The sequence below is a fragment of the Indicator indicator genome, chromosome 1, assembly GCF_027791375.1.
Source record: "Indicator indicator isolate 239-I01 chromosome 1, UM_Iind_1.1, whole genome shotgun sequence".
Classification (NCBI taxonomy): Eukaryota; Metazoa; Chordata; class Aves; order Piciformes; family Indicatoridae; genus Indicator; species Indicator indicator.
Window position 1 is genome coordinate 9247194 of NC_072010.1, and position 26204 is coordinate 9273397.

At 37.6% G+C, this 26204-nt stretch overlaps 1 protein-coding gene across 2 annotated transcripts in view; it reads right to left on the reverse strand.

Moving 5' to 3' along the window:
- Nucleotides 1–26204, reverse strand: part of GRM5 (glutamate metabotropic receptor 5) — a 271646-nt gene that overhangs the window by 155446 nt on the left and 89996 nt on the right. For both annotated transcript variants that reach the window (XM_054399141.1, XM_054399133.1), the window contains exon 2: nt 5850–6099. In XM_054399141.1, coding sequence (XP_054255116.1) covers nt 5850–6099 — 250 coding nt within the window. The remainder of the gene's footprint in view (nt 1–5849; nt 6100–26204) is intronic.

A 26204-nucleotide genomic window follows, 5' to 3' on the forward strand; every position in this document is an offset into this window, starting at 1 on the left:
TCATCTCATTGGTGGAACTGGTGTTCTTCTCTTAGTCATCCTAAGCTGGACATACTCTTCCAACAGTTGTGTTCTCAAAAGTGTTCCATTATCATGATGCACAGCCTTTTGCATATCATAGAACAGAGTGAATTCTGAAAACTCAGGATGTGGTTCTTAATGTCTGTAAGGACATTTAAGGATGTAGTCATCAAGTCCTGATTGCACTTCAAAGAAGCACAGGAACTCTGTGGGATGCTGTGTAGTGCTAGATTTCCCATCCCTTTCCTGCAGATATTTTAAGCAAGACACAAATTTATATTATCTCTGTGAAACCTTGACTGAATAAATATCTAAAAACCATGTGGAGATTAAATTGGACTAATACATTTTGGCCATGTTTCTCCAACTGGACAGATGAAAGTCAGAATCATTACTGGAGCTTATGGAAATCTCTCTCTCTCTGCTAGATTTTTCTTCTGGTTGTGTTTAAATTTGTCATTTTTGTATTAAAAAAAAAAAATCCAGATAAGTTAACTTCTCTTTATTCAAACAAGGTAATACTAGAGTATTCATGTACTGAAACATGAAACATATGGAAGTCACAGTAATTTCTTGCAAATCAATACTGCCTCTGACATGCCATTTGAAGCTACAGATGTTGAACAAGCCATTTTCCTTTATACAGCTCTACCTTCCCTTCACCTTTCTCTGTTGTCCTCAAGATAAGAAACATTCTACTGTCATGTATTTCGAATCACAAATTCTTTGCAAAATTTCTTTGCTCTGTGCATTTAGACAATAATTACTTTTGTACTACTAAATAAAACATCCCAGGAATAGTTTGCTTTCCTCTTAATCTCTCTGGAGGTAAAAGGCATGAAAGGCTTACACCCATGTATCTTAACTTTTTCTCTGTGCCAAAGTAGAATGCCTGTATCCATATTGCCTCTTAGTAAAAAACCCTGGGAGTGCTGACATCAACACTATACATAAGTCCCATCACAAAAGTGTTAGTTGCTATAGGTTAAAATAATGTCACTATGTTAAACAGAACAAAATTACTGACTGCAGGATTTTTATCTGAACCCATTATATTTACGACAGTTATAGTCAACATGCAAAATTTCAGTTGTGGCTAGTAGTTTCTATTGTATTACAAAATATAATGCAAACTGTCACTAAAGTACTTAATCATTCTAAGAGTTGCTTTGGAGTCCTGGTAGATGAAAGACATCAGATAATATTATCACTGGAGAGAGTTATCACAGAGGTTTTGTCCAAACATCAGAAGCTAGTAGTCAAGAGGAGCAGGATGAAGTTGTACATGCACCATGAAAGAAGAGTTCAGCTACTGGGGCTGACTATTAGATAAAATGAGGAACAACTGAAAACCACGTACAACCAAACTGGTTTTCTTTACACAATTAATACTCTGTATTTCTTTCTAAAAATATATTCCAAATTTATTCTACTATATGAATGTGTTATTTATTCTCTAACTAATTTTATCTGGAAGGATATCTTCTGGTGTATGACCTGCAGATGATAGAAGTAATAAGGACAAACAGGTGAAGCCTGGTGTCCATATCTCTCTTAAGTTGAATAACAAGAGAAAAAACCCCACATTTTATTCACACTTGAATGTCAGCACATTCACCTTTTTATTTGAGGTTAATTTTAACTCCTCTAGGTGCATGAGATAAATATTTGCTGAGCATTTTAAAATGTTTTCCATTAATCACAATGCTCTAGAATGCTACAATCACTGATGACATTCCATCTCTCATCTCTGTCACTGGCAGGAAATGCAATATCAGAAACTGCATAGTACATCAAGAGAGGAGTGTTTATTCAATGATATCTTTTCTCCTCCCCTTGGGGTTCTATAGGTAGATTTATTTGATAAGCATTCTCTTTGGCCACTCCATTTTCTGTTTATTGGCACATGAAACAGATGTTATGAGGAATCCATAGATTCCAAAAATCTCAGTATATTCACAGGTCTTCAGACTGGAAATATTAGTGGTAAACTAAATCAGAAATAGAACAAACAAACAAAAACATCTAAATGGAAGTCAAAGTCTTGGTTTCTTTTGGTTTCCCATAGGCTACTGTATGATTTGGGGAATTTTGGTTCTTTCTGTATATTTGCAAATCAAATAAAACAATTCTCTACAGAACAAGGGGGACGCAAAATGTATTTGTTGGCTAACAAGTAAATATCCATTAGTAGATGAAGTTTTCTGTATTAGGCCATTGCATTTCAGTACAGGCATTTTCCCTGCACTTGGATTGTCCTTTATAACCTTCTCAGATTAATGGGCAGCCCAAAACAACTCCAGGATCAGAGCATGAATGAAAATATAAACCTTATCCATGCCTTTTTCCTGTGTAGCATCACAAGGGAAATTAGTTGCATGAGCCTTATTTTATTTCAGATTTAGTTCTTTCCCCTTGGAGTGCTCTAAACCATCTGTTCTTTTCAAAATCTTGTTAAATGCCTTTTTTCCTCTATAAAAATGATGAGCAAAAAAAGTCCCCAACATAATTTGCTTGTGATATCTGGGTTTGCTTGGTGTCATATCAATGCCAGGTGAGTGCTCTAGGCTGTTCTCCACAGAACCAACCAACAAGCCTAGCTCTTGGCAGTTAAATATTTGTAGCAAACAAAGCAAAACAGCTGAAACCAAGAGAGCACACAGCACATCAAGATTCCTTTAAATTCCTGCAGGAGCTCAGGCCATCAATGGACAATGGATACCACAGTCTTGCATCCCGTGTATATCAAGAATCTTTCCTGCTGCAACTCCTAGAGATTACCCCATACCAGAAAGAGAATATTTTTGTAAAAATGAACTTTTTGATGGAACATAACTGGATAACTGCTCCACAACATCCCACACTTTGCACATGAGTCTTGCTGCACTGCAGAGACATAAAAGTCTGGTCTCCTGACTGAGGGTGACTCAGAGCCAAACAAAAGTCCTCAGTAGGCAAAACTATTCCTTTTGTTTATGGCTTATAGCTGTTTTTAACACCAAATCTGAACCAAATCTATTGAAAGGAGATAAGAGGCTTCTAGATCCTTGGGATATGCAGAAAGACTACATCACTCCAGCTGTCCTCAGCTATCTGATGCATTTATGGGAAAGCTCTGGCTGGATGATGGTAGGAGCAATGAATTTATATCTGTTGATACTGGCTGGGAAGATTTTAGTTTATGTCTGAGTAGCTACTTCTCAGCTGTTAGCTTGGAATCTCTATTAATAACTAGACAGTATAGAAAAAAGTCCTTAGACCCTTTTTTTTTTTTTTTTTGGGGGGGGGGGGTAAGCATTTACAGTTCCTGTTATATATTTCACAAATAAATTCTGTAGTACCACCACAGGCAGAGACACCCATAAATTGGCCTGGTAGAATTAAGGATTTTTGCTTTAACTTCAAGCAGCTTACAGTTTAGATTACTGAGAGAAGCTATTGCTTTCAATTTGTGGAATGAAAGTCATATAGTGAATAATAATTTTCCTATAATTAGGTGTGACAACTCCCATGGCAGCTAGAAACAGGTGTTTTTCACTGAAAAAAAATCAAAGCCAGTTTTCTCTAGACCTTACTTTTTTGAAGAGCTAAGCTGGTTTACTCCATTATTATTCACAATCACTGGTTCCTGAAGTCCTTATTCATAAAAATGATAACTTTAGCGCTACTGTGATAACTTTAGCGCTACTGTGATAACTTTATTTATACAAATCCCATACAATATTAAATATGGTTTGGAGTCTGGAGGATTTAAGGGCCAACATTCTTTTGTTTTTTTTTTTTTTTTAATGATGCTTATGTGTTTCTAAATTTGGGTACTACTGTAGCAATTGACAACATCTTTAGGATGTTATGTGGGATAAAAGATGAAACAAAGGCCATGTGGCACCAGATTCATCTAGAGATAGTGGAACTGGCATTTGCTACCCCTTCCTGTGTCCAGTTCTGGGCTCCTCAATTTAACAAGGATAGTGAGACACGAATGTGTCCAGAGAAGGGCAATGAGGCTGGTGAGAGGTCTTGAACACAAGCCCTATGAGAGGCTGAGGGAGCTGGGGTTTAGCCTGGAGAAGAGAAGGCTCAGGGGTGACCTTATTGCTCTCTACAACTACCTGAAAGGAGGTTGTAGTCAGGTGGGGGTTGGTCTCTTCTCCCAGGCAACCAGCACCAGAACAAGAGGACACAGTCTCAAGCTGCACCAGGCGAAGTTTAGGCTTGAGGTGAGGAGAAAGTTCTTCACAGAAAGAGTGATCTGCCATTGGAATGTGCTGCCCAGGGAGGTGGTGGAGTCACCGTCCCTTGGAGGTGTTCAAAAAAGGATTGGATGTGGCACTTGAAGCCATGTTTTAGTTAGTCATGAGGTGCTGTGTGATAGATTGGACTTGATGATCTCTGAGGTCTTTTCCAACTTTGTTGATTCTATGATTCCTCTAAACTACTGGCAAGTAAGATTTGCCACCAAAGCTAACGATCAAGAGAATTTTTTTTAAGTCTTTTTCTAGAACATGGCTTCTCTGAACTATTTGAAATGTCCACACTACTAACAAGGAGCATAAAAAGGTCTTATTTTTCTCCATTAACTATAGAGAAAATCCTGTTGATTAATCCACATGGAAGTGTCTAAATTATAGACATATTAATATATTTAGATGAATCGCACCTTGAGAGCTGTGGTCCCTGTATGTGTTAGTCCAGAAAAGGATCAATATACTCCATGTAACAGCCTACAGATAAAATGTACTTTTGCCAGAACACAGAAAATTAAGAAATTCACATCTAAAATTCACAAAATATAATGTCATGCCAAAGAGTAAGGGCAAAGCCAGGAGTTCTTCATTTCCTGTTTGCTTTCCCCTTTGCCCAAAGGTGAAGGGCAGCTCTATGCAATAGGGCAGACTGGAAACAGTCTGTTGTGCTCTACCTGTGGTACAATCTCAGGATGCCAGATCCCAAGACATCTGTAAAGAGCTGCAGTCCTTACAAGGCTCCCTAAAGGTCTCATCAGGACGTCCCTTTCCACTAACATTGTTTTATTTGTGTTCCTGTAGCACTCATGCTTTCGACAACATCAAGTTATTCTTCTAATAATCCACTGGGAAGGCAGCAGGCCACATTATCTGACTTCTGGTAGGCTCCATTTTTTGGCCAATACACCGTTTTTCTCATCTCTTTTAGTGTCCATTTGTTGAATATGTGACAAGAAGATGCTATTAGGTTAACATCAATACTTTTTATTTCTCTGGTTAAAAGAAAGGTTTTTTTCCTGCTGAGTGACAACACTTGAGTAAGTCCTTTCTACTTTTTGGTGGTTACAGAAGGAACCACCAATATCATTGAGCTAAGAGAAAGGATAACCTATATATTGGCTTTAGGACAGCATGCATATCTTCTTAGGAGGAAAAGATGATGGTGAAGAAACTGTTTTGAGAAATTCTATTTTAGGTCCACCTAGAGGCCACATCAGCAGTTCTTAACACAGTGTTACTCGAATGAGGTCTATCTTTAGATTGTATATGTACATGATGCATTTTAAACTGTGGCGAGCAAGACAGATGACGCAATTCAAATGTTTGCATGTCAGCCTTCACTTACACAATCCTATCAAACTGGTCAAGCAGACTTGTGTTTGCCTAGCATATCATGAGGATGCTGCATGTCTTTGTAGAGTATGTACCATTATGACATGGCTGACGTTAATTTCTTTCTTTCAGAGAAGCACATGTATAGGAGAGACTATGAATATATTTTATCTATGCTTGGCTGGATTGTCTTCTTCTTTTGCTCTACTCAGTAAAAAAGGCTGGCTATAATTGCATAGTATTACTCACCTGCCCAGCAGCAAAAATTCTCCAGCTAGTCCCAGGCGCCTCATAGCCATTAAGAGCCCTCTCACAGTCATGCCTTCACAGAAGCAGGCAACCACTCTTGCCTTGGGCAAGTGGCTCCGAAGCTTTCGCAGCAGCTTGTCAAAGCTCTGTTCACCAGCGTTGCTATAGATCTTGTAGGAATGTGCAATGCAGATCCCTTCCTTGGCTGCATTATCTTTGAAAGCTTCCATTCCACTTTCACCATAGTTTCCTAAATACAAACAGAGAAACATATGCATATATTAAAGTTTGCAGAAGATTTTTGTGCTTTGGAAACAGCAGTTTTAAAGGATATGTTAAAGAAAGATCAGTGTACCAGGCTTAACTAAGTAATATTTATATTTTAATTCATTCATCCATTTTTCAAGTCAAGAACAACATATTTTCCTAGAAAATTCATTTCTCTTCAGGAGTCTGCATCTCTGTTGAAATCAAAGGTGTTAGCTACCTAAATACCTTTGAGGATCTGGTCTGTGACAATGTATGTATAAATCACATAACCTCTTTTGATTCGCTTAAGTTGACTAAATGTGGTCAAGTGCTCTGCATTGTACTTCAGAAAATCTAAAAATATAAGTTCAGAATAAATATGTTAAATATAAGCAAAACAGAACAATGACTCATAACAACATGACTTTGTTCATAATGCACTCAGAAAACCAGCAATTCTTAAATTATACTGAAAGATAAAACTTATCCTGTGAAGAAAGAACTTCTGGTGACTCCAGAGACTGGGTGGTAAAATTGAGGATTAGCATTACAGAGATCTCAGGATTGCATTACAGAGAACACAGGATCACAGGTGGACGAATTGTACTCCTGTGTTGTAAGGAGTTTTTTAAAAATTAAATGTCTACCAACTCAATAGGAAAGCAACAGAAAAAGCATTATCTCAATTTATTCTTCCCCTATGAGACAAACTGATAATAAATGTTAACAGATATTTGTTGTTATTTATTCTGTCTCACCATGAAAAATTCTTCATCAGGCCTACATAAAAGGCACAGTGCTTAAACAGAGGGTATACTGATACCAGCGGCAATCATCCTGACCAGGATTGTCTCTCCATTCCACGTGATCCTCCATCTGGCTGTTTAAACCTGTTTCATGTCTTATTTAAATAAGAAGGCATTTGAGACCTTTCTAAAAAATGTTCCCTTAACCTGTCAGTAATATTCCACAGAAATACAGACAGTAATGTAGAAAGACTGAGAGTATTAAATACACGACAAAAAAACCCCATTACTTTGTTTAAAATTATTCTCATTTAGGTCAATATGGTTCAACATAACAACAAGTTATCCATGGGTCAGCAATGTGCCCTTGAGGCCAAGAAGGGGGGCATGGGGTGGGACTTGGTGATCTTTGAAGGTCCCTTCCAACCCCTAACATCCTTTGATCTTATAATCCTGTGCATATCAAATGTTCTGAATTATTTTTCCTAACTGAATAAAAAGGAAAAAATAATAAAGAATAATAAAAACAATCAAGCTTTCCCAAAGAAGGTGGAAGTTTGAGGAAAACCTGTTCCACAACATATCTCAAAGAGACTGAAATTCTGAAGACTTAATTTTCTGTCAAAAAAAGGTCAATTGAAAATTAAGGGCCAGGTCTAGCCGACTTACAGAAATGGAGCTCTTCAATGTTCCAGATACTCTGTTTCAAAGTGTTATGAATGTGCAAACTGTTTACCCTGAGGCTTGATAAAAAACTGAGAATAGGTTTAATTACAGTACTGAAAAAAATAGATCTTGCGATGAACACAAAGCACATTAACTGTTCTTCAGTCACATAAAGATTGCTCTGGCACAAATGCCATGGTCTCATCATGTATCAAGAGAGGAAGATTTTGTGAAACCACACAGAAAGCAATGCATCATTCAAAAGGAGGGGAAACATTTTAAATTACCAAGGCTACTTAGCAAAGTGTTATGTTCTTTACATTTGGAAGAAAAATATCCTGGTAGTCCAAATCTGAGAATGATTGAATTTTCCATCCGGGAAAACTACAACTGCATGGCATGAGCTCAAGGGAGATTTGATGAAAACAGAAAATATCTTTGCGTCAAGATGCTCATACGAATACATCAGTGGAGCATTTCTGATGATCATTGGTGATTAAACTCTATTTAATTAATTATTCATAGTGAATTCCCCTGTTGCATAAGAGGTTTGATGAGGTATGTATATTTAATTTGAGCTATACTGTGGGGATAATGAATAATCAAAAATCTCATCTACTAAACTCTTTTGCACCACATATTGGGATGAATTTCCTCTGAGTTATCTCTCTTTTCCGCAGAAAATCTGTATGTGCATGAAATACGTGAGTGTTTACTGAGTACCACTGAAAAGAAATTGACTCCAACCTCTTTACACCTGCCCTTTAGATACTGATAAGCTCTCTTTTCTTCATGTTAAACAGTCCAAGGTCTTTCAGCCTTTCCCTATAAAATATGTAGTCCAGACTCCTAATCATCTTTGTCCAGACTTCTAATCAGCTTCCATTGGACTCTCTCCAGCAGTTTCCTGTTTGTCTTGAACTGGGGAGCCCAGAGGTGAGCACAATATTCCAGATGTGGCCTCACTAAAGTAGAGTGGAGGGGAAGAAGAACCTCCCTTGACTTGCTGGACACTTCTTAATGCACCCCAGGATGCCATTGGCTTTTTCGGCCACAACGGCACATTGCTGTCCCATGGAAAACTTATTGTCAACCAAGACTCCAAAGTCGTTCTCCATGAAGTTGCTGTCCAGCAAATCAATCCCTCACCTGTGCAGGCCTCTACACTTGCCCTGGTTGAACTTCACAGATTCTTCTCTGCCCAACTCTCCAGCCTATCCAGGTCTCACTGAACAGAAACACAGCCTTCTGGGGTATCAGTCACTCCTCTCAGTTTTGTATCATCAGCAAACTTGCTGAGAATTTACTCCTTTCATCTGGGTCACTGATGAAGATATTGAACAAGGCTGGGCCCAGTACTGACCTTTGGGTTACTAGTTAGCTAATTAGCTAGTTACAGGTGTCCAATAGTTAATTTATAATCAGCTCCTCCTCCCCACTACTTTCCATTTCAGCAATTAGAAACCTGTACCTCTGTATTGAGACTGGCTCTGCTGGAGGAGGTATCACGGTTCTTTATCGGATGTTCCTCTCCTCTCAACAGCTAGTCTGTCAGTGGCACAATCAGAGCTACTAGATGTGGATGGCTTTTGGAAATATGTCATATACTCATGGCAACAACTGACAGCAGGATTATTTTAAAATGCCATTCTGAATCCTGCATGTTGCCTACCTGAACATCTGGTTCACAAGAAACTCCCATATGTTTTTGCATGTTAAAAAAACAACCAAACAAACAAACAAAAACAATTACATCATCAGGCTAAAGACTTATCCCTGCTTCAGAGTTGGATTTTTGTTCAAAACTCAAGCATATGCATGCCCACCTACAGTCTAACTATAACAATCTGTTAGTTCCACTTCCAATGAATCAGTACCAGAAACTATTAAGAAGCTTAAAAAGAACAGATTGTGCTTTTTTCCAGATGAAGCTTAATATAGTACAGTACATAATAATACTTCAATCTGATAGAAAAGGGTCAGGCAAACTGCCTGCTGCTCTTGCTGTTTCTCCTGCTCAGCAATTGAGGCAATTTAACTATCTGAACATAAACTGTTAAGATCTTATCTGCATTACACAGCAAAGCAATGAGGTTTATAAAATAATAAACAAAATACACTGACATCTGCTCTATCATGCTAAAGGTTATCAATATGAGATAAAAAGTCCCTACAGCCAAATGGAAAAATGAACAACATTTCCTCCTGCCCAGGGATTTTTAAGTTGTCACATATTTCTTTTGGAATACAAGAGCTTTTTTTTATCATTAGCCACACATGTAAATTGTTATCAGGTAATTGGTTTATTGGTTAATTTGGGTTATTGGTTAATTCAGTGAACACAGATGAGAATCATCCTTTAGGAGAGACATAGAATGTAAAATTGCTTTGGAAAGGATGCAGTGAAAATTCACAAAATAAAAGGAGGCTCAAGTGAAATTGAAGAAATGCAATATGTCATTCATTCAGCTGGTAATAATCACACCTATCACAAAGCATATTTGTTTAAACAGAAGTGATAACATCATTTTTATAGATAAGGTAGAGCAAAACACGCAGAATAATATTCTGTGCTCTATCTGAACCACAGAAAGAAGCCAAGTCAATTTAAAGTTATCAGTAGATGTTTTGCAAACCATACTGGCAAGCTAGCACTTTGTTTTTCACTAGCTTTCATTGACATCAATGGGATGAACTTTGCCAAAAATACCTGACAAACTCTAAGCAGGTATCATTTTGAAAATGCATGTGGGAGTAGTGGAAGATATTTATGAAAGGCAATGTGCTGGTTGATTACCAAGAAGATCTTCCTGTAAGTCAAGGATATGGAGATGTAGAATACATCCCCAAATGCATTTCCCAAAATGGAAATGTTAGAAGTCTCTTTGAATGTTACAATTCAAATTTATAATTGAAAAACATCAATAGTACCTGTACACATTTACCTGCTGTGACTGTATGAGCTTTTTAAAGTTTCACCACTATTAAGAATAGGGACATAATTTCAAATCTCTTGAGTAGCTACAGCAACCACATGCCACTGATATAACATGAAAAACATTGCCTTCCTGGAACAGTTATCTCTGCAGGTAGAGTGGGACAACAGAGTGCTATTTCATTCTAAAGGCTGCAAGCAAAATGAAATCCAATCACATGTTGCAGAAATTCTGGAGTTGTCTGTGCTAAAATAAGAATTGTATACTGTTTTCATTTGATCAAAATATTTCATTTAAATGATTTTGAAAATAGGATTTCTGTTTCTTTATTAACTGTATATGTATAAAACAATGCAAAATAAAATAAAAAGATCGTTTTGAAAACAATCCATCAAAAATACCTTAAATTAGAACATTTCCTCAAAACATATTCTACCTAAATATACCCAAATAGAATTTTTCTTTAATAATCACCCAGAGATTGGGCTGTACCCCTTTAGCTGTCTTGAGTGCTAAATATCCTTTGAGCACTTCCCTTAAAATCTGAAATTCTGAATTTCATGAAAATCAGTATATAAATGTACATACACATTTGCAAGGATACTACTCTATTTTAGAAACTAATCTACCATCTCCACAAAAAGCCAAATGCTGTTGTAGTAAAAGGACACCAAGAATACATCCCACCAAGCTTTCTCCAACATGTTGTATCTCCAGCACCATGCCTCCCTTGGAGCACGACATTAAAACAACCATTATGAAACTTCCTCACAGGGCTGCTGCACAAATGTGGAACAGCACAGTATGTAGCCAAGATGGAAGGACCTATTGATGAAACATGGGCTGTCCTTTGCAATCGGTTGTCACACAACAGATATCTTGCTGTAAGCTTATAGTCTTTGGCAGGATATGTCAAGACGGTTTATCTGTTCATGCAGAACCAAGCAAGCAGGTAACGTTGGCTTGAAGAGACATCGTAGAACTAGAAAACACCAAATGAGCAGCACAGGGCAGAAAAACCCCACAGTGATTAATTTAAGAACACTACCTACTCCATCCTGCCTTCTTTAAGCAGAGACAATCTCAGTTCCATTCAGAGGGAATCATCTAACGGATGAGACCTTATAAGGGACATATAACTCCAGTGACTGCAGTTAGATCTACTTCTTTGGATGTTCATCTTCCCTATTCAGACTGATAGCACTTCAAACTTTGAGCATTTAATTAGTGCTAAGTGTTGATCAAACTCAGACCCAGATGCCACCTATATCCCCGGTGGCTTGATAGATGAGGTTATTACAATTCAAGATGTATCAATGTAAAGAAAATTAGTTATAATGACATCATATCATTAATGTCATTTTCTGTGAACAGTTATTTTCAGTTTATTAAATTTGAAGACAAGAACTGTCTTCATAATTGAAAAAAAAAATCAGGTAACTGAAAACTTCTACTTTTAATCCTCTTAAAATTGATATAACTTGTAGTAATGCTCTTGTAATATTTAATTTAGGTATTGACCATTTTACCATTCCATATAAGGCTCTTATTATCTTCTACAATGTAAAAAAAAAGTTGAAATATGCATTCTGAATCAGGAAGCTAGTATATTTTTATTTCAAAGATAATTAACTGAAATATTTTGACATTTAAAAATAAATTCAACATGTTTAATTAAGAAACTGGTTAAGCTCTTTACTGTGAAAGTTTCAGCTGCTACATATTTTCCAGCCATAAGTTTTCATTCCAATGTATTCAGACCAGCTCCATTTATAAGATCTTGCTTAATTAGCTGATATTTAAATTATTTTAGTGAAGTAACATACAATGTACAACAAACATAACTATACTTAAGTATATCTGTTAATTATCTTCTCATCTAAGAGAGCTCAAAGATATCACTTTGATACAAAAGTTCCTCTTCTCTTTCTTATCTTTTCCTGGCTATTTTGAAACACTAAATTCATTTCTCTACAGAAAATGATGACCCAGTTTCACAGCTTAATGCACCTCACTTCTGTTTATTTTTATATCATCACTTCATAACTTTAAAAGAAAGATTAATTTAAACATTGCTGTTATGTGAGAAAAGAGAACAGTCTGGAAACAGCCTTTTCTGTACATTTCCCTTGGTCCATCCTGCTAACAGGCATGTCTGCAGCTTTGTGGCTTTGTCCACTGAGTAATGTTTGAAGTTCTCCGTCATGCTCATGTCTGCTAAAGGATTTTAAGTGTGACAACTTTTCAGAAACATGCTGCCATCTCTGGCTGTTCTCTTGGTTTTAATACTGGAGAAATTTCACACTGCTTGTGAAATAGGTCTTTCCATCTACCTGACCCTAAGAGATTTCCCTTAGATATCTCCTGTATAGTTTCATAATTTCTCTTTAAAATGAAATCATTAATGAAAGCGCAGTTGCTACTGGACCCCAGGCATGCTCTCGCATTTCTTTCATTTTCATGTAGAGTTGTATTTTTCTATTTTTGTTGTTTGTCTGGTTTTCAGGCAGAAATAAGCACACATCAGACTGACAGTATTGGACTGGAGGCTGTTCCTTTCAAGAGACAAATGCTGTGTCATAAAGGAGAGGGCTTTGTAGTGGGAACCCATTAGTCTGTTATCCTTTATCCCTAATTGCTGGTACAGTGAATTTCTAAAGAAAGTAGTTGCTTAGAGTATCTTCCTTGGCATTTGGACTGAGTCCCAGTTTTAATTATTATATTACTCAAAGGAGTTGTCCCCTTCTACAAGTGAACAGTATCACATTTCTGGAACACACTAATTCTTAACTCTGCTATGGTTTGCAACTGGTCTTTTCCGAAATACTCTTGATGCCTTATTCTGCTGCTGCAGTAGGCAACCACTAACAGAAGTCATCCAGCAAGAAGCAGCATAATTTAGAGATTAGACAGACTCTGAAAACCTTCCATTAACCTTTTGATTTTTCTGGTAAGTGCTTCTCTTTTTCCCAGTCCCTTCATATGTGAAGAGGGCTACAAAGATGATTAGAAGGCTGGGTCACCTCTCCTACAAGGACAAGCTGAAGGAGTTGGGTTTGCTCAGTCTGGAGGAGAGAAGGCTCCAGAGAGACTTTATAGCAGCCTCCCAGAACCTGAAGGAGGCATACAAGAAAGCTGGAAAAGGACTGTTTACAAAGGGCATGTAGCACCAGGACAAGGGGTAATGGTTTTAAACTACAGAAGGGTAGATTTAGATTAGACTCTAGAAAGAAGTAAGGCACTGGAATGGGTCGCCCAGAGAACTTGTGGATGCCATTCCTGTTAGTGTTTAAGACCAGATAGGATGAGTCTTTGAGCAACTTGGTCTAGTAGGAGGTGTACCTACCTATGTCAGGGGGGTTGGGACTAGATGAGGTCCCTTCCTATTCAAACTATTCTATAACTCTATGAAATGGAGGTAGAAATGTTTTCCTGACCAGTGGTAGTTTAAGTAAAAATGTTTAGGAGATTGAGAAAAACTTAGGTAACCACAAGAATGAGGACCACATTTATTTTGCCTCACAAAAATTCACATTTTCTTAGTTGTAATAATACATTGTGTTTATTACATCAACAGTCATTCTGTATGTCTAACATCTATTTTAATAATAATGCCTCATATTTCCCACTGTAAGTATAGATGATGGCAAGGCTACTCCAAAGAGAGCACCTTAATTGCACTGCAACTGACTGTGCACATTCACATTCCTCACACTCATCTGGGACACAAGTGGGTTTCAAGATTCTCCCAATCCGAACTCGGAGCAGTGAAGTCTATCAAGGATCCATTAATATTTTACTTAGTAAGTGGAAGACAGATCTACGACTGTGTCTCCCAGGAGTGTTTGTCAAAAGATTTTGAAGGAGGTAATATGAAGTTTCTTGGGGCATATTAATAATTGTTGAAGTGTATTGTGTAGAATGAGAATCACAGAATTAACTAGATTGGAAAAGACCTTTAAGATTATCAAGTCAAATCATTAGCCTAACACTGACCAGTCCTTGACTAAACCATATCCTAAGCACCACATCTACAGGATGCTTAAATACCTCCAGGTATAGGAACTCCACCACTGCCCTGGACAAGAAAGCCCTTTCACTAAAGAAATTCTTCCTAACATCCAGTCTAAACTTACCTTGGTGCAAGTTGAGGACATTTCCTCTTGTGCTATCACTTGGTTGAACAGACCAACTGGTGAGATCCCACCTGGAGTACTGCATCCAGTTCTGGAGCCCCAGAGGGGCTACAGGTGATTTTTGAATTATAAATTCAAACAGGACACTACAACTATCATCAGCCTTACAGAAACTGAAGGAGAAAAGAGTAACTGTCCAGGACTGAAGGCAAGAATAAGACCTAAATTTTCAGCGTGTTTTGGGGCCGTACTGTAGTTACTACGCCTCCTCCTGTACCTATGTCTTACGAGAAACTAAAAGTCTATTTTCAGGATAAGATTCATCCTGTGAATCCAAGTGAACAGTAATACTTAAAGATGCTGTGATCTGTATCTGCCTTGCTCACTTGTTCATTCTTAACACAAAGATTTTCTGACCACAGGTTGAAGTGTCTTGATCTATTCACATACTAGACAGAGATCCTGGGTACCAAACACAGAGATAAGGTATCCCATGACAAGGATCAGAAACCTGAAAGCTCAGACTTTACAATATATACTTCTGAGATAGATGCATTCTGGAAGACTGTAGCTGAAGATGGTTTGATCTTTTAGCAATTTAGGACTTTAAGTTTCTGATCTTCTGTCTGTAACAAGATCAATTAGACTTCATTTTTATCTTTATCTATCTTTTAGGGTTATTTTTGAAGGTGAATGTTATGTAATCCATGACATAATAAAGTGAGAAACAAACTTAAAAAAAATACAGAAATTGTAGAACAAGTAGTTGGAGAAAGCATTGAAACCATCCAAATATCTTATTTATCTTTTTTTTTTTTTTAATATCTTCCTCTATTGTATTTAATTGACTGATCCAGTATTGGAGTAGCAAGACATTTCTCTAGCCCACGCATCTATTGAAGTGAAAACAGTACTGAAAAAAACCTAAACCTTCAGGCAATGACACAAGGGCTAATTAGTCTATCTAGGCATAAACTTAAATGGTCAGGCTGTTTCACATGGACCATCAAATGATTATTAAGACCTTACTCATCCATCCCATTACTACATACTATGCCATTATATTAGTAAGAGAGCAGGAGTGCTAGACTTATCTCTCTTCATTCCCCCTTGAAATAATATTTATTTTCAACCTGTCTAGGAGCCATGCTGTATTTTTGTGAACAAATGTGGTTTTTGCAGGAAGGTTCTCTATAACCTGAATGCCAGTGTTGGAGGCAGGGAAACAGCAAAGGGGATCTGATTCTGTAGTATAGCTGACATTGTGTTGTAAGTTTCAACTTTTGCAGGATTAGCATTGGCACTTGGCATGGGAAATTAATGAGTGTTCTGAGCATTCAGGAAGATCAGTCTGTGCTCATTTAGCTGTATCTCCTTGTCAAGTGCCCTTTAATCAGCATGATTTCAAGGATGCTGTTGACAGTAAAGGAAATTCATTTTGGGCACTGGTGTTGCTATACATGTGCCCATTGTTTGCTTACGTGTTGGAAGAAAAATCATCAGCAAAATGCTTACAGACAGCAACACTGCTGATAGATTTTGCCTAGTGGGGTATATATGCAATTATTATTACAGACTCCTGGTGTCTCCTGAAAGGACATGGAGTAGAAGCCTTTTGGCCAAAGAACAGATAGCAAAATCATCAGAGGACCTGAAACTCTTGCTGACTGCGAGATGATTAAGTGCAAAGATGATGACCTCATGTGATGTGCTAAACTCTGCTATCTATAATATTTAGCTTCTTCCTTAATAACCTGAAGAAAGAGTAAACAGTGTTAATGAAATTTCAAAATTACTTTGAACTGGACAATGTTGAGGATACAGAAACATGGTAAAATTTTGTAAAGATTTTGTAATGATTTTGTAAACACTTGGCTAGAAATTTAGGGAAAGAAACAGGCTCACTTTGTCATAATTAAAATCAAAATTCTGGACTAGGTGGAAAGATAGTAGAAAAGGCAATAGAGAAAGCAGGGGAAAAAAGTAAGACATAATTTTGCAATGAGATACCATTAAGAAAACAATCAAGTGATATATCTCTGCATTTTGTTTTATTGTTCCTTCAATTGTTATCTTAGACTTCAGAGAAAAAGAAAAAAATAGTAAAATGATTCAGTTGTCCCTAACTATTTATATGAAAGTTCATTTTCCTGAATGTTTTTCCTCTAGGAAGTAAAGTTAATTGTTGTACCTTTTCTCCTCAAACTGCCAGTAGTGTTGTCTCATTAAGACCCTTAGAAAGAATGTCAGAAATGCAATCTCAGTTCCTTCTGACCGAGGAGCATCTGATTCATGTCTTCCACTGTGCATAGCCTAAGTACCATGTCAAAACATAATCTGAGGTGGGTTCTCAGTCTTTCTTGGTGACACTTGTCCATTTTTTATTAAAATTATATATAGTTGATCAGAAATGTTGAGTTTTTGATCCAGAAATCTTCCTAAAACTTTTTATGGAAAACTTGTAACAGTAAAACTGTCAATATTATACATGTAGTGTCTTGCAAGTTATAAAATGAAAGATAGTAGGTCTTCAGTCATAGAATGCTGGGAGTTGTGGTGGGAGTTGACATGTGAAGTTTTGCAAAGAGAATTCAGAGCATCAACTAATATCTGATTCCTAGAACAATAAGGTACAAAAGCAAATATTTTAAAAGTACAAACCATTCAGAAACAACCTTGGTAATGACTAACAGAAAGAAAAATATGTTTGCAGCTTTAAACCCAATATCCCTTACATGAAATAACTCATAAAATAAAAGAGCTTTAAAATGTAAATTAAAGACAAAGTTTTGGGTGTTTTGTGTGGTGTCTAGCTTGACAAAATCACTGCAGGAGTAGTCATAAGTACTTTTAGGTCTGGAATAATGAGAATAATAATTCCATGACTGCTAATAGTACTTGAAGCAAGAAAATGGGGGAAGAAAAGAACACTACATAAATAATTTGCAAACTGCTTCTGAAATGCCTCAGTTAAACCATTTTCTAAAAACAATATCTATTTTTTTACTTCATATTAACTTCAACTTTTCTTTTTAGTGGGAAATGTTTATCTTGCTGCCTCAGAAATGTCAGCTTGTTTTATTTTGGTTCATTTATTTTAGAGTAAAATAATACAATATATACTTTATTGTGTACTGTAATATATGATAAACATTGTGGGTAAATTTCTTTCATGCTGTGAAGTATGCATTACATTTCTATGTAGCCAAAATCAGATATGTTATAGTAAAATACCTATTAACTAAATTCACTAAAACATTCCAAATTATCCCATAAACCAAATCATTTCTGTGGCATTAAAACAAAATATGTTAATAGATTTTATTGTTTTTCTTTGGAGAATTGATGTATGATAAGGATTTTTTAAAAAATCATTTTCCTTCTGAACTGGAATAAAAAATAATCAGAATAAATTGGATTCCCATAAATCTCTGATCCTTGTTTCCACCTTAATTTTAGAACTGACATATATTTTTTTAAAAACCTAGAAAGATACCTAATGTGACATCCCTTTTAGAGGTTTATCCAAAAGTCACAGTTCTAAAAGACTGTGGTAGGAGACTTGCCCTGTGTATTTTTACAAATGAATCTTCCTGGACTTGATTTAATTGCAACTATAACTAAGGTGCACACAAAAGAGGCAAGGAATAGGCTGAGATAACAAAGGGGTTTTTTAATCTGCCCATATTTAAAGCTTCCTCAGAGTTTCATTTTCATTTTTACCTTTTCAAAACCACGAGCTCACACGGCTCTTGCAAATCTCATAGACCTATTTGAACACCTGATACTGATTTTGATGGCTGCTCAACAACAATGAAGTGCTTCATTATAAAATGCTTTTTATAAAAATCCCCAGGACAAATCCCAGGAGAAGAGAGGAAAGAAATAAAATGGGAAAAAATAATAGTAAAAGAACATAACAAAAGCAAACCAGCCTTCATCTCTGGACCTTTTTTTTTTTTTTTTTTAACTATAGCATACAAAAGAATGATGGTGGCCTTCAGGATTTTAGCCCCAGGTTTGATTTCATCTGTGCTCCCTGTCAGGCTCAAGGCTCAGAGCTGACTGTGGAAGTTGAAGCCCTTTTCATCATGTGTACGTTCAGCACATTGTATTGATTTCAGGTATTAATAGAGAACATAAAAATCAAGCTACAGCGCAAGAGCACTTGATTTTCACAATAGTCTGACCATGGACACTGTAACAGGCAGTGTTGATATGAGGTGATAACCAAAGGAAACTTCTCAAAAGTACAAGGGTGGCACAGATACGTAAGAGAAGAGAGAAAGAAAGAGGGACATAGGGAAGGGACTAGGAAGGGGAGTTTTATACTAATTATCTTTCAGGTGAAGAAATGTTGTGGTAAGTATTTATATCCTTCAGCTGTGTATCTTTAACTGAATACAACCAGTACTAGATACTGGTTGGAGATCCTAGAAAGACCTTGACATCATGCTAAGTGTGACAAAAAGGCAAGAGAGTAATTTTTACGAAATAGGTAAGTTTAATTAGATTTAAAAAAAACAAAGTCATATGCAATAAAAGGACTTGCAAAACGTCAGGCAACTGATTATTTAGAAAGGAAGGATTGTTCCCTATAGCATTCTTAGTTGTGATTTTAATAGTCATACTCCTGGGCACTCTACGTGTTCCATCTATAGCAAATGGAGGGAAACCAGCAGATGAAACATTACCTATTTTACAAACCTTTTTTTTTTTACAGATGAGGTGATTAGAGTTGTAGAATGTATAATTCAGTTTGATTAGTTGACTTATTTTCAGATATCCAAAGAATCCCACCCAAAACACACTAAAACATAGGAACATAAAATCCTGGAATGGTTTAAGTGGGAAGGAGTCTTCAAAAAGCAGCTAGTCCAACCCACCTGCCGTAGGAAAGGTATCTTGCACTAGATGAGGTTGTTCAAAGCCCCATCCAACCTGTCCTTGAACATTTCCACAGAGGGGATATCCACAATCTTTCTGGGAAACCCTGTCAACCTCATCATAACAGAATGTCTCCTTTATATTCAATCTAAACCTATCCTCTTTCATTATACCTTGTTCTGCCACTACAGGCTCTGTTGAAGAGTTTCTCTCCATCTTTCTCATAAGTCTCCTTTATATATTGACAGCATACAATAAAGTCTCCCCTGAGCCTTGCCTTCTCCGAGCTGAGCAACCCCGATTCTCTCAGCATTTCTTAACAGGAGAGGTGTTCTAGCTCTCTGACCATTTTTATGGCCCTCCTCTGGACCTGCTCCATCAGGTTCATGTCATCTTGTGCTGAGGACTCCAGAGCCGGGCACAGTACCCCAGCTGAGGGTCAAATGGCAGAATCATCCCTCATTTGATACAGCCCAGGATACGATTTGCCTTCCAGGCTGCAAGCACACAGCACATTGCCTGTTGAAGTTCAGCTTTTCATCCACCAGTACCCTCAAGCCCTTCTATTAAAAAGTTTTTCAACACTCAAAAAGAAGGTTTTGGTGATTCTTTCAGAATCAGGTTGGACTGAGCTCCTGGCAAAATGAAACACCCTCAACAGATGAGGATAGCTCAGCCCAGAGCTTGCCATCCTGCAGTTGGGGATTTTCTTTTGAATGGTAAGTAATTTGGGGTTTACATCTCCTTGAGAAGAGAAAAGGAACCTGATGCCCAGATAGGCTACTCATCAGTTGACCAGTAACTAAAGTGGGAATACCTCTGCTGTTCTCATTTCTTAATCTAATTCCTAGAAAATCCTCCCTCTCCTCACAGGGGAAAACTTCTTGCTTTGGAATGTATTTTTGGACCAGGAAAAGAATGTTTATCACTCTTAAAAATAAATTTCCAGCTCTAGTGAGAACTTAATTGAGATAATTATTCAGTGTCCTAATTAAGGGTAAGAAATTGAGCCAGAGAACAAAACCAATACCAGGTTCAGCATATTTTAGATCACTAGGTGCCAGTGAAAGAATTGGGTTATTCCGAAAATTTTGCTTGTTTTGGGAAGCCTCTCCTCCCATGTTTCCATGATCTTCCTTGGTTCTACTGGCTGATTGTGCATTAGGGAAAAATACCCCCCTCACAAAAAGTCTTCTTGATGATATTTTGTAAGTAAAAGATGATTTCCTACTTACTTTATCTTCTTTTAGATGGTTCGATACCATCTCTGAAGACCTAATGGGTTTACAATGGATTGACTGGTGTCTCTTTCACTGCTGAAGTTACAGCCAAAATTGAATCTTGGTCACTTGTTTAAACCAAAGAAAATACAGGCCTTCAAACTAGAAGTAATTTGAGAATTATCAGTAGACTTTCCTTAGGACTAGGGGGAATGGAATAAAGCTGGAAGTGGGGAGATTCAGGCTGGACGTGAGGAAGAACTTCTTCACCATGAGAGTGGTGAGAGCCTGGAATGGGTTGTCCAGGGAGGTGGTTGAGGCCCCATTCCTGGAGGTGGTTAAGGCCAGGCTGGATGAGGCTCTGGCCAGCCTGATGTAGTGTGAGGTGTCCCTGCCCATGGCAGGGGGTTGGAACTCGATGATCCTTGTGGTCCCTTCCAACCCTGACCGATTCTGTGATTCTATGATTCTAAATTATCACATAAATAGACATTTGTCATAGAATCACAGAATCAAAGAATCATTCCAGTTGGAAAAGGACCTTTAATATCAGAGAACCACAGAATTACAGAAACATTCAGGCTGGAAAAGACCCTCAGGGTCACCAAGTCCAACCCAGAACCCTACTCTGCAAGGTTCACCCTTAAACCATATCCCCAAGCACCACATCCAAACGACCTTTAAACACATCCAGGGTTGGAGACTCAATCACCTCCCTGGGCAGCCCATTCCAATGCCCAACAGCTCCCTCTGTGGAAAAATTCTTCCCAATGTCCTGTCTACCCAGTTGCAGCTTGAGGCCATTTCCTCCTGATCTATCACCAATTACCTGTGAGAAGAGACCAGCACCAACCTCTCCACAACATCCTTTCAGGTAGTTGTAGAGAGCATTGAGGTTTCCCTTCAGCCTCCTCCCCTCTAACTAAATATCTTTAAGGTCTCCCCTCAGCCTCCTCCCCTCTAACTAAATATCTTTAAGGTCTCCCCTCAGCCTCCTCTTTTTCAGGAAGAGGCTGTGGGAGACAGTGTCAAATGCTTTGCTAGAGTTCAGGTAAAGAACATAGACAGCCTTTCCCTTGTTCACTAGGTGGGTCATCTTGTTGTAGAAGGAGATCTGTTTTGTCAAGCAGGACCTGCACGTCATGAACTCACACTGATTGGGCCAGATCACCTGGATGCCCTGTACATGCTGTGTAATGGCAATCAGTGTGCCTCCCTAACTCCAATAAATTAGTGTTCTTTTTTAACCAGTGCACTGTTTGTTGAGTACATAACAATAAGTTATTTAAACATAAAAATAGTATTAGGTCAACCTTCATGTCTGTCTTGAAGTCTGAAGACAGGGTATCATAAGAGAAGTCCCTCTTTAATAAGTGTATTGTTAATTTTTGATTGAGTTAGGTAGGGATCATATCAGACTGGATTTTCCTGACAAGGTCATGTGAACAGATACAGCTTTCAGCTGAGGTTCTTTTCATCTACTAGGTTTTCAACATGATGTGAAAATTGTGCAAGCATTTAGTGCAAAGATGGATTTTTCGTCAGTGATGAAGGAAATACAAATGTTTGATTTGAAACATTGCTGATATACAAAGACTACTTACCCTGCAATTTGTAAAAACTGGAACAAAGGCATTGATTTGTTTTGGCTAGGCAAATTCCAGTACCCCTCCCAACACTAAGGAAATATATTTCTTACTCTTCAACCACTATTTCATAATTGAACAAACACAACTGACTAGTTGGATCTTTGGTAGATATCAAGGGACTCCATCATTAGAAAACTGTTTCTAGATTATGTTAAGAACTTTAAAAAGCCTTTCACAATTAAAGTCAAAGCAAGACAGCACCTCTACACTTGAGGTGCAGAACAGAATTTTACCCTGTATCCTTCCCCTGAGTCAGTTATGTATAAACCTCATTTTTCCATTCTCATTTGAAAACATGAAGGTCCCATTGCCTTCCTTTGCAGTTTACCCCCACAACTACTCATGTTTAGTAATAAACAGCTATTTATCTAATAGCTTTTACATTGTCTTCATAACAAATTAGCATTTTTCTTGTGAAATTCAAAAAATAGTTAAAACCAGGTCAGTTCTTGTGACAAAGTTCTGATTTATTCAGACCTCTTTGCATTTAAAATTGCCTCATCTACTCTAACAATGTTTCTACAACAGTGATGAATGTTAATATTGTGAAATGTATTAGCATTTCAAACTGATCAGACCAAGCTGCTGAACATACCATCTGACTGCTCAGATGTTACAAGGAGTAATGGACCACAATGAGCAGGTATCACAGCATGTTAAACTCAGGGTAAAGTAGTTTTGAGTTAAAGTAATGATGCTCCCACTTGGACCGGAATCAGAAATTAGGGCAGAAAGCTGAAAGCTTTTTGATATAATGCCAGGTCATCAAGAACTGCCTTGAACAGATGCTCCCTATGAAATTTATTATATGAAAGAAGGAACACCAGCTAATCTGATTTACAAGGTTATGCATAATATTTGTGCACTGTGGATTTCCAATTTGTTATAAGCAAACAGCTTTAATTCTCCAACAAGTACTTTTGAGAAGATTTACACCGGGCTTTGTTGGTATGTACAGGAAGAGCTGCTTTGCTTAGCTCCCTATCCCCATACCATGTAACTCTGGAAAGTACATGAATAATGTGGGTAATTTTAACCAAAGGCTACAATAAGCTGTATAAATTAGGTTCATAAGTAAAAATAACAAGGCTGGCAGGTGGAAAACTTCTGTGATGGTGCCTGCTGGCCTCCAAATGATCAAGTATGTCCCTAGATGTGTTTGTGTGTGAGTGAACCCATGCTTGCTTGTCAACTTGTCATTGCTATATACTGCAGTATTAATGACACTTTTTTTTTTTTTTTTTGGGTATGGTTCCTGCATAAAGCTTAATGATCTGATGTTGACTTCTCCTCAGTATAAGTAGTTTAAGGCAGCAAATCCTGATTGAAATTCTGCAAACAAAATAAATCTGGTTTTACTGGCTTTATTTATGGGGTAAGAAAGAAAAAAAAATTCTATGTTGTTTGGCTTTTATTTTTCTTTTTCATCAGTTCACTACATGCTTTATAGTATTTATATGGATATCCACTAATATTCTTGCTATCCCCCTTCTACTTACAATACATTACTTTTTGGAAATAGCCTGTTATGAAACCAATCTGATTTCTTTCAAACTCTTCTTTTTTTTTAAATTTTTTTAATATTGCATATTTAAACATTCCCATGAAATTTCCAAGGTTATTTCAAGCATCTGAAGGTTTCAAAGAGAACAGGACCTGCTGTGATCAGTTTGTGGTCACCTTTCGTAACAAAAGAAATGGATTCATTTGTTTCCACAAGATTAGTCTTTGGTTAAAGCAAATTCTTCAGAATTCTCTTTAAGAACAGCAAAAAATACAGGGGCATATTTTTTTAAGGTTTAATAAAAACAACTTACTAGTAAAGTCCACACTCTAAAATCATGTCTCCAATCTGATGTTTAGTTCAGTTGCATCAGCATAGGCTAGGATCTGACCTGCTGGAAAGCAGCTCTGCTAAGAAGTACCTGGGAATCCCAGTGGACAACAAGTTCACCATGAGCGAGCAGTGTGTTTTGGCCAGGAAAGCTGACAGTGTCATGGGAGGTATTAAGAAGAGTGTGATCAGCAGCTTGAGGAAGGTTCTCCTTCCCCTCTGCTCTGCCCTACTGAGGCCATGTCTGGAGTATTGTATCCAATTCTGGGCTCCCCAGTTCAAGAGAGACAGGGAACTACTGGAGAGAGTGCAGTGGAGGGCTATGATGATGATTAAGGGACTGGAACATCTCCTACAAGGAAAGGTTGAGACATCTGGGGCTGTTTAGCCCGGAAAAAAGAAAGTTAAGAGGGGACCTTATTAATATCCAAAGGACAGGGGCAAAGAGGATGGGGTCAGTCTCTTTTCAGTGGCACTCAGTGACAGGACAAGAGGCAGTGGGCACAAGCTAGAACACAGGAAGTTCCACCTAAACAAAAAGAAAGACATTATCAGTCTCCAAATGTTCAAAATATGACAGAGCAGGAAGACGTAATAGTTGGGAAAAAAATGAAAAACAGTGGGAGACTAAAGAAGTAAAATACTAGCAGCAAGAAATTAGTGTGTTTTACATGGAAGTCAGATTTTCTACTAAAGAAATTCCTCCCCTAAAAATAGAAAAAGCTAAGGATACAATATGCCAGTGTATGGACTGAAAAGCAAAATAAAATGTAGTTGCTACTTTGAAGATGTGCTACCACTCTGTACAAACAGTGTGTTGTTCCACTACTTAATTACCATTATGCCTACTTTCAGTGTTCAGTTTAAGATATATATCTTATAGCTAGATAGGAGGTATAGTCATGAAGGAGATCCAGGGACATTACTATCAAAGGTGAGCATTCTTGTGTCTCCATGCAGTTCTTCACCCAATCCTGTCTTCACAAACCTGCCTTCCATCAGTTTTCCTTCCTCAGCTGTCTCTATTTATCCCTCATATTTATTAAACTTAAAAGCTCTGCTTTCTCAATGGTCCTTCTGCTTCCCACACACAAAATAAATCTGTATCTCTGACCATATCTTCGAATTCTAGCAGGAAACTGATTTTTCTGTGGTTATGGACTGCATCCAATTTTTGCTGAGTTCCCAGTACTGCTATGGGTACCATGAAGAACTCAGGGAAATGACTGAACTTTCTGTATTCTGCATGAAGGCTGCCAGTCAAGAGTTTAAATATAAGGAAGCCAAGTAATGTAAGAGTAGAAGAAGCTGGCCATGGTTACTTGAACTTTTACTTGCTGGCTGTGGCTTTGGGAGGTAAGGAACAGAGCACATCCAATATACGTGTCCTGAGGTAAATAGCACATGTCATTTAGTGCCTGAGGGAGAATGTATTGCCTTCAGACACCCAGGCTCACTACCATATTGCAGTACCAGAAATAATGATGACTTTGTAACCTTCTGAACTAATATTCATCTCTCTGAAGGTATCATAGAATGTCTTGCTCACCTGTCTCCCCTTCTGTATTCGATTTGGAGTCCTAGTTTTGCTCTTCATTGTTAACCTTATCATTAGTTGGCAGTTCTCTATCTAAATGAGATGGCTTTCAGAGTCTAGTTCCCACAGAGGAATGGAGTTGAGGTGCTCCGTACTATCACTTCTGTGTGTCATAAAAAATGTTCGTTTTCAGTCTGTGCAGACTATAAACACAGTCAGTCCCACGAGGACTTGCATCTTTATTCAGATTGAAAAGCTAATGGGGTTTTGGTTCAACTCCATTTGTTTAATGTTTCTCAAGAACTTTTGGTCTTTACCGGTGTTGCTATTAGCATCAACGGAACTCTAAAAGGAAACTCAATAAAGCTGAGTAAAATTATTAGAATAAAATGAGAATATTCTTGAAATGAAGCAGGAATAACTCAAACAGAGAGCAGGGAAAAAAATACTACCCAGAAACATGGGAACTGAACTAATCAAACCGTGAAGAAAACA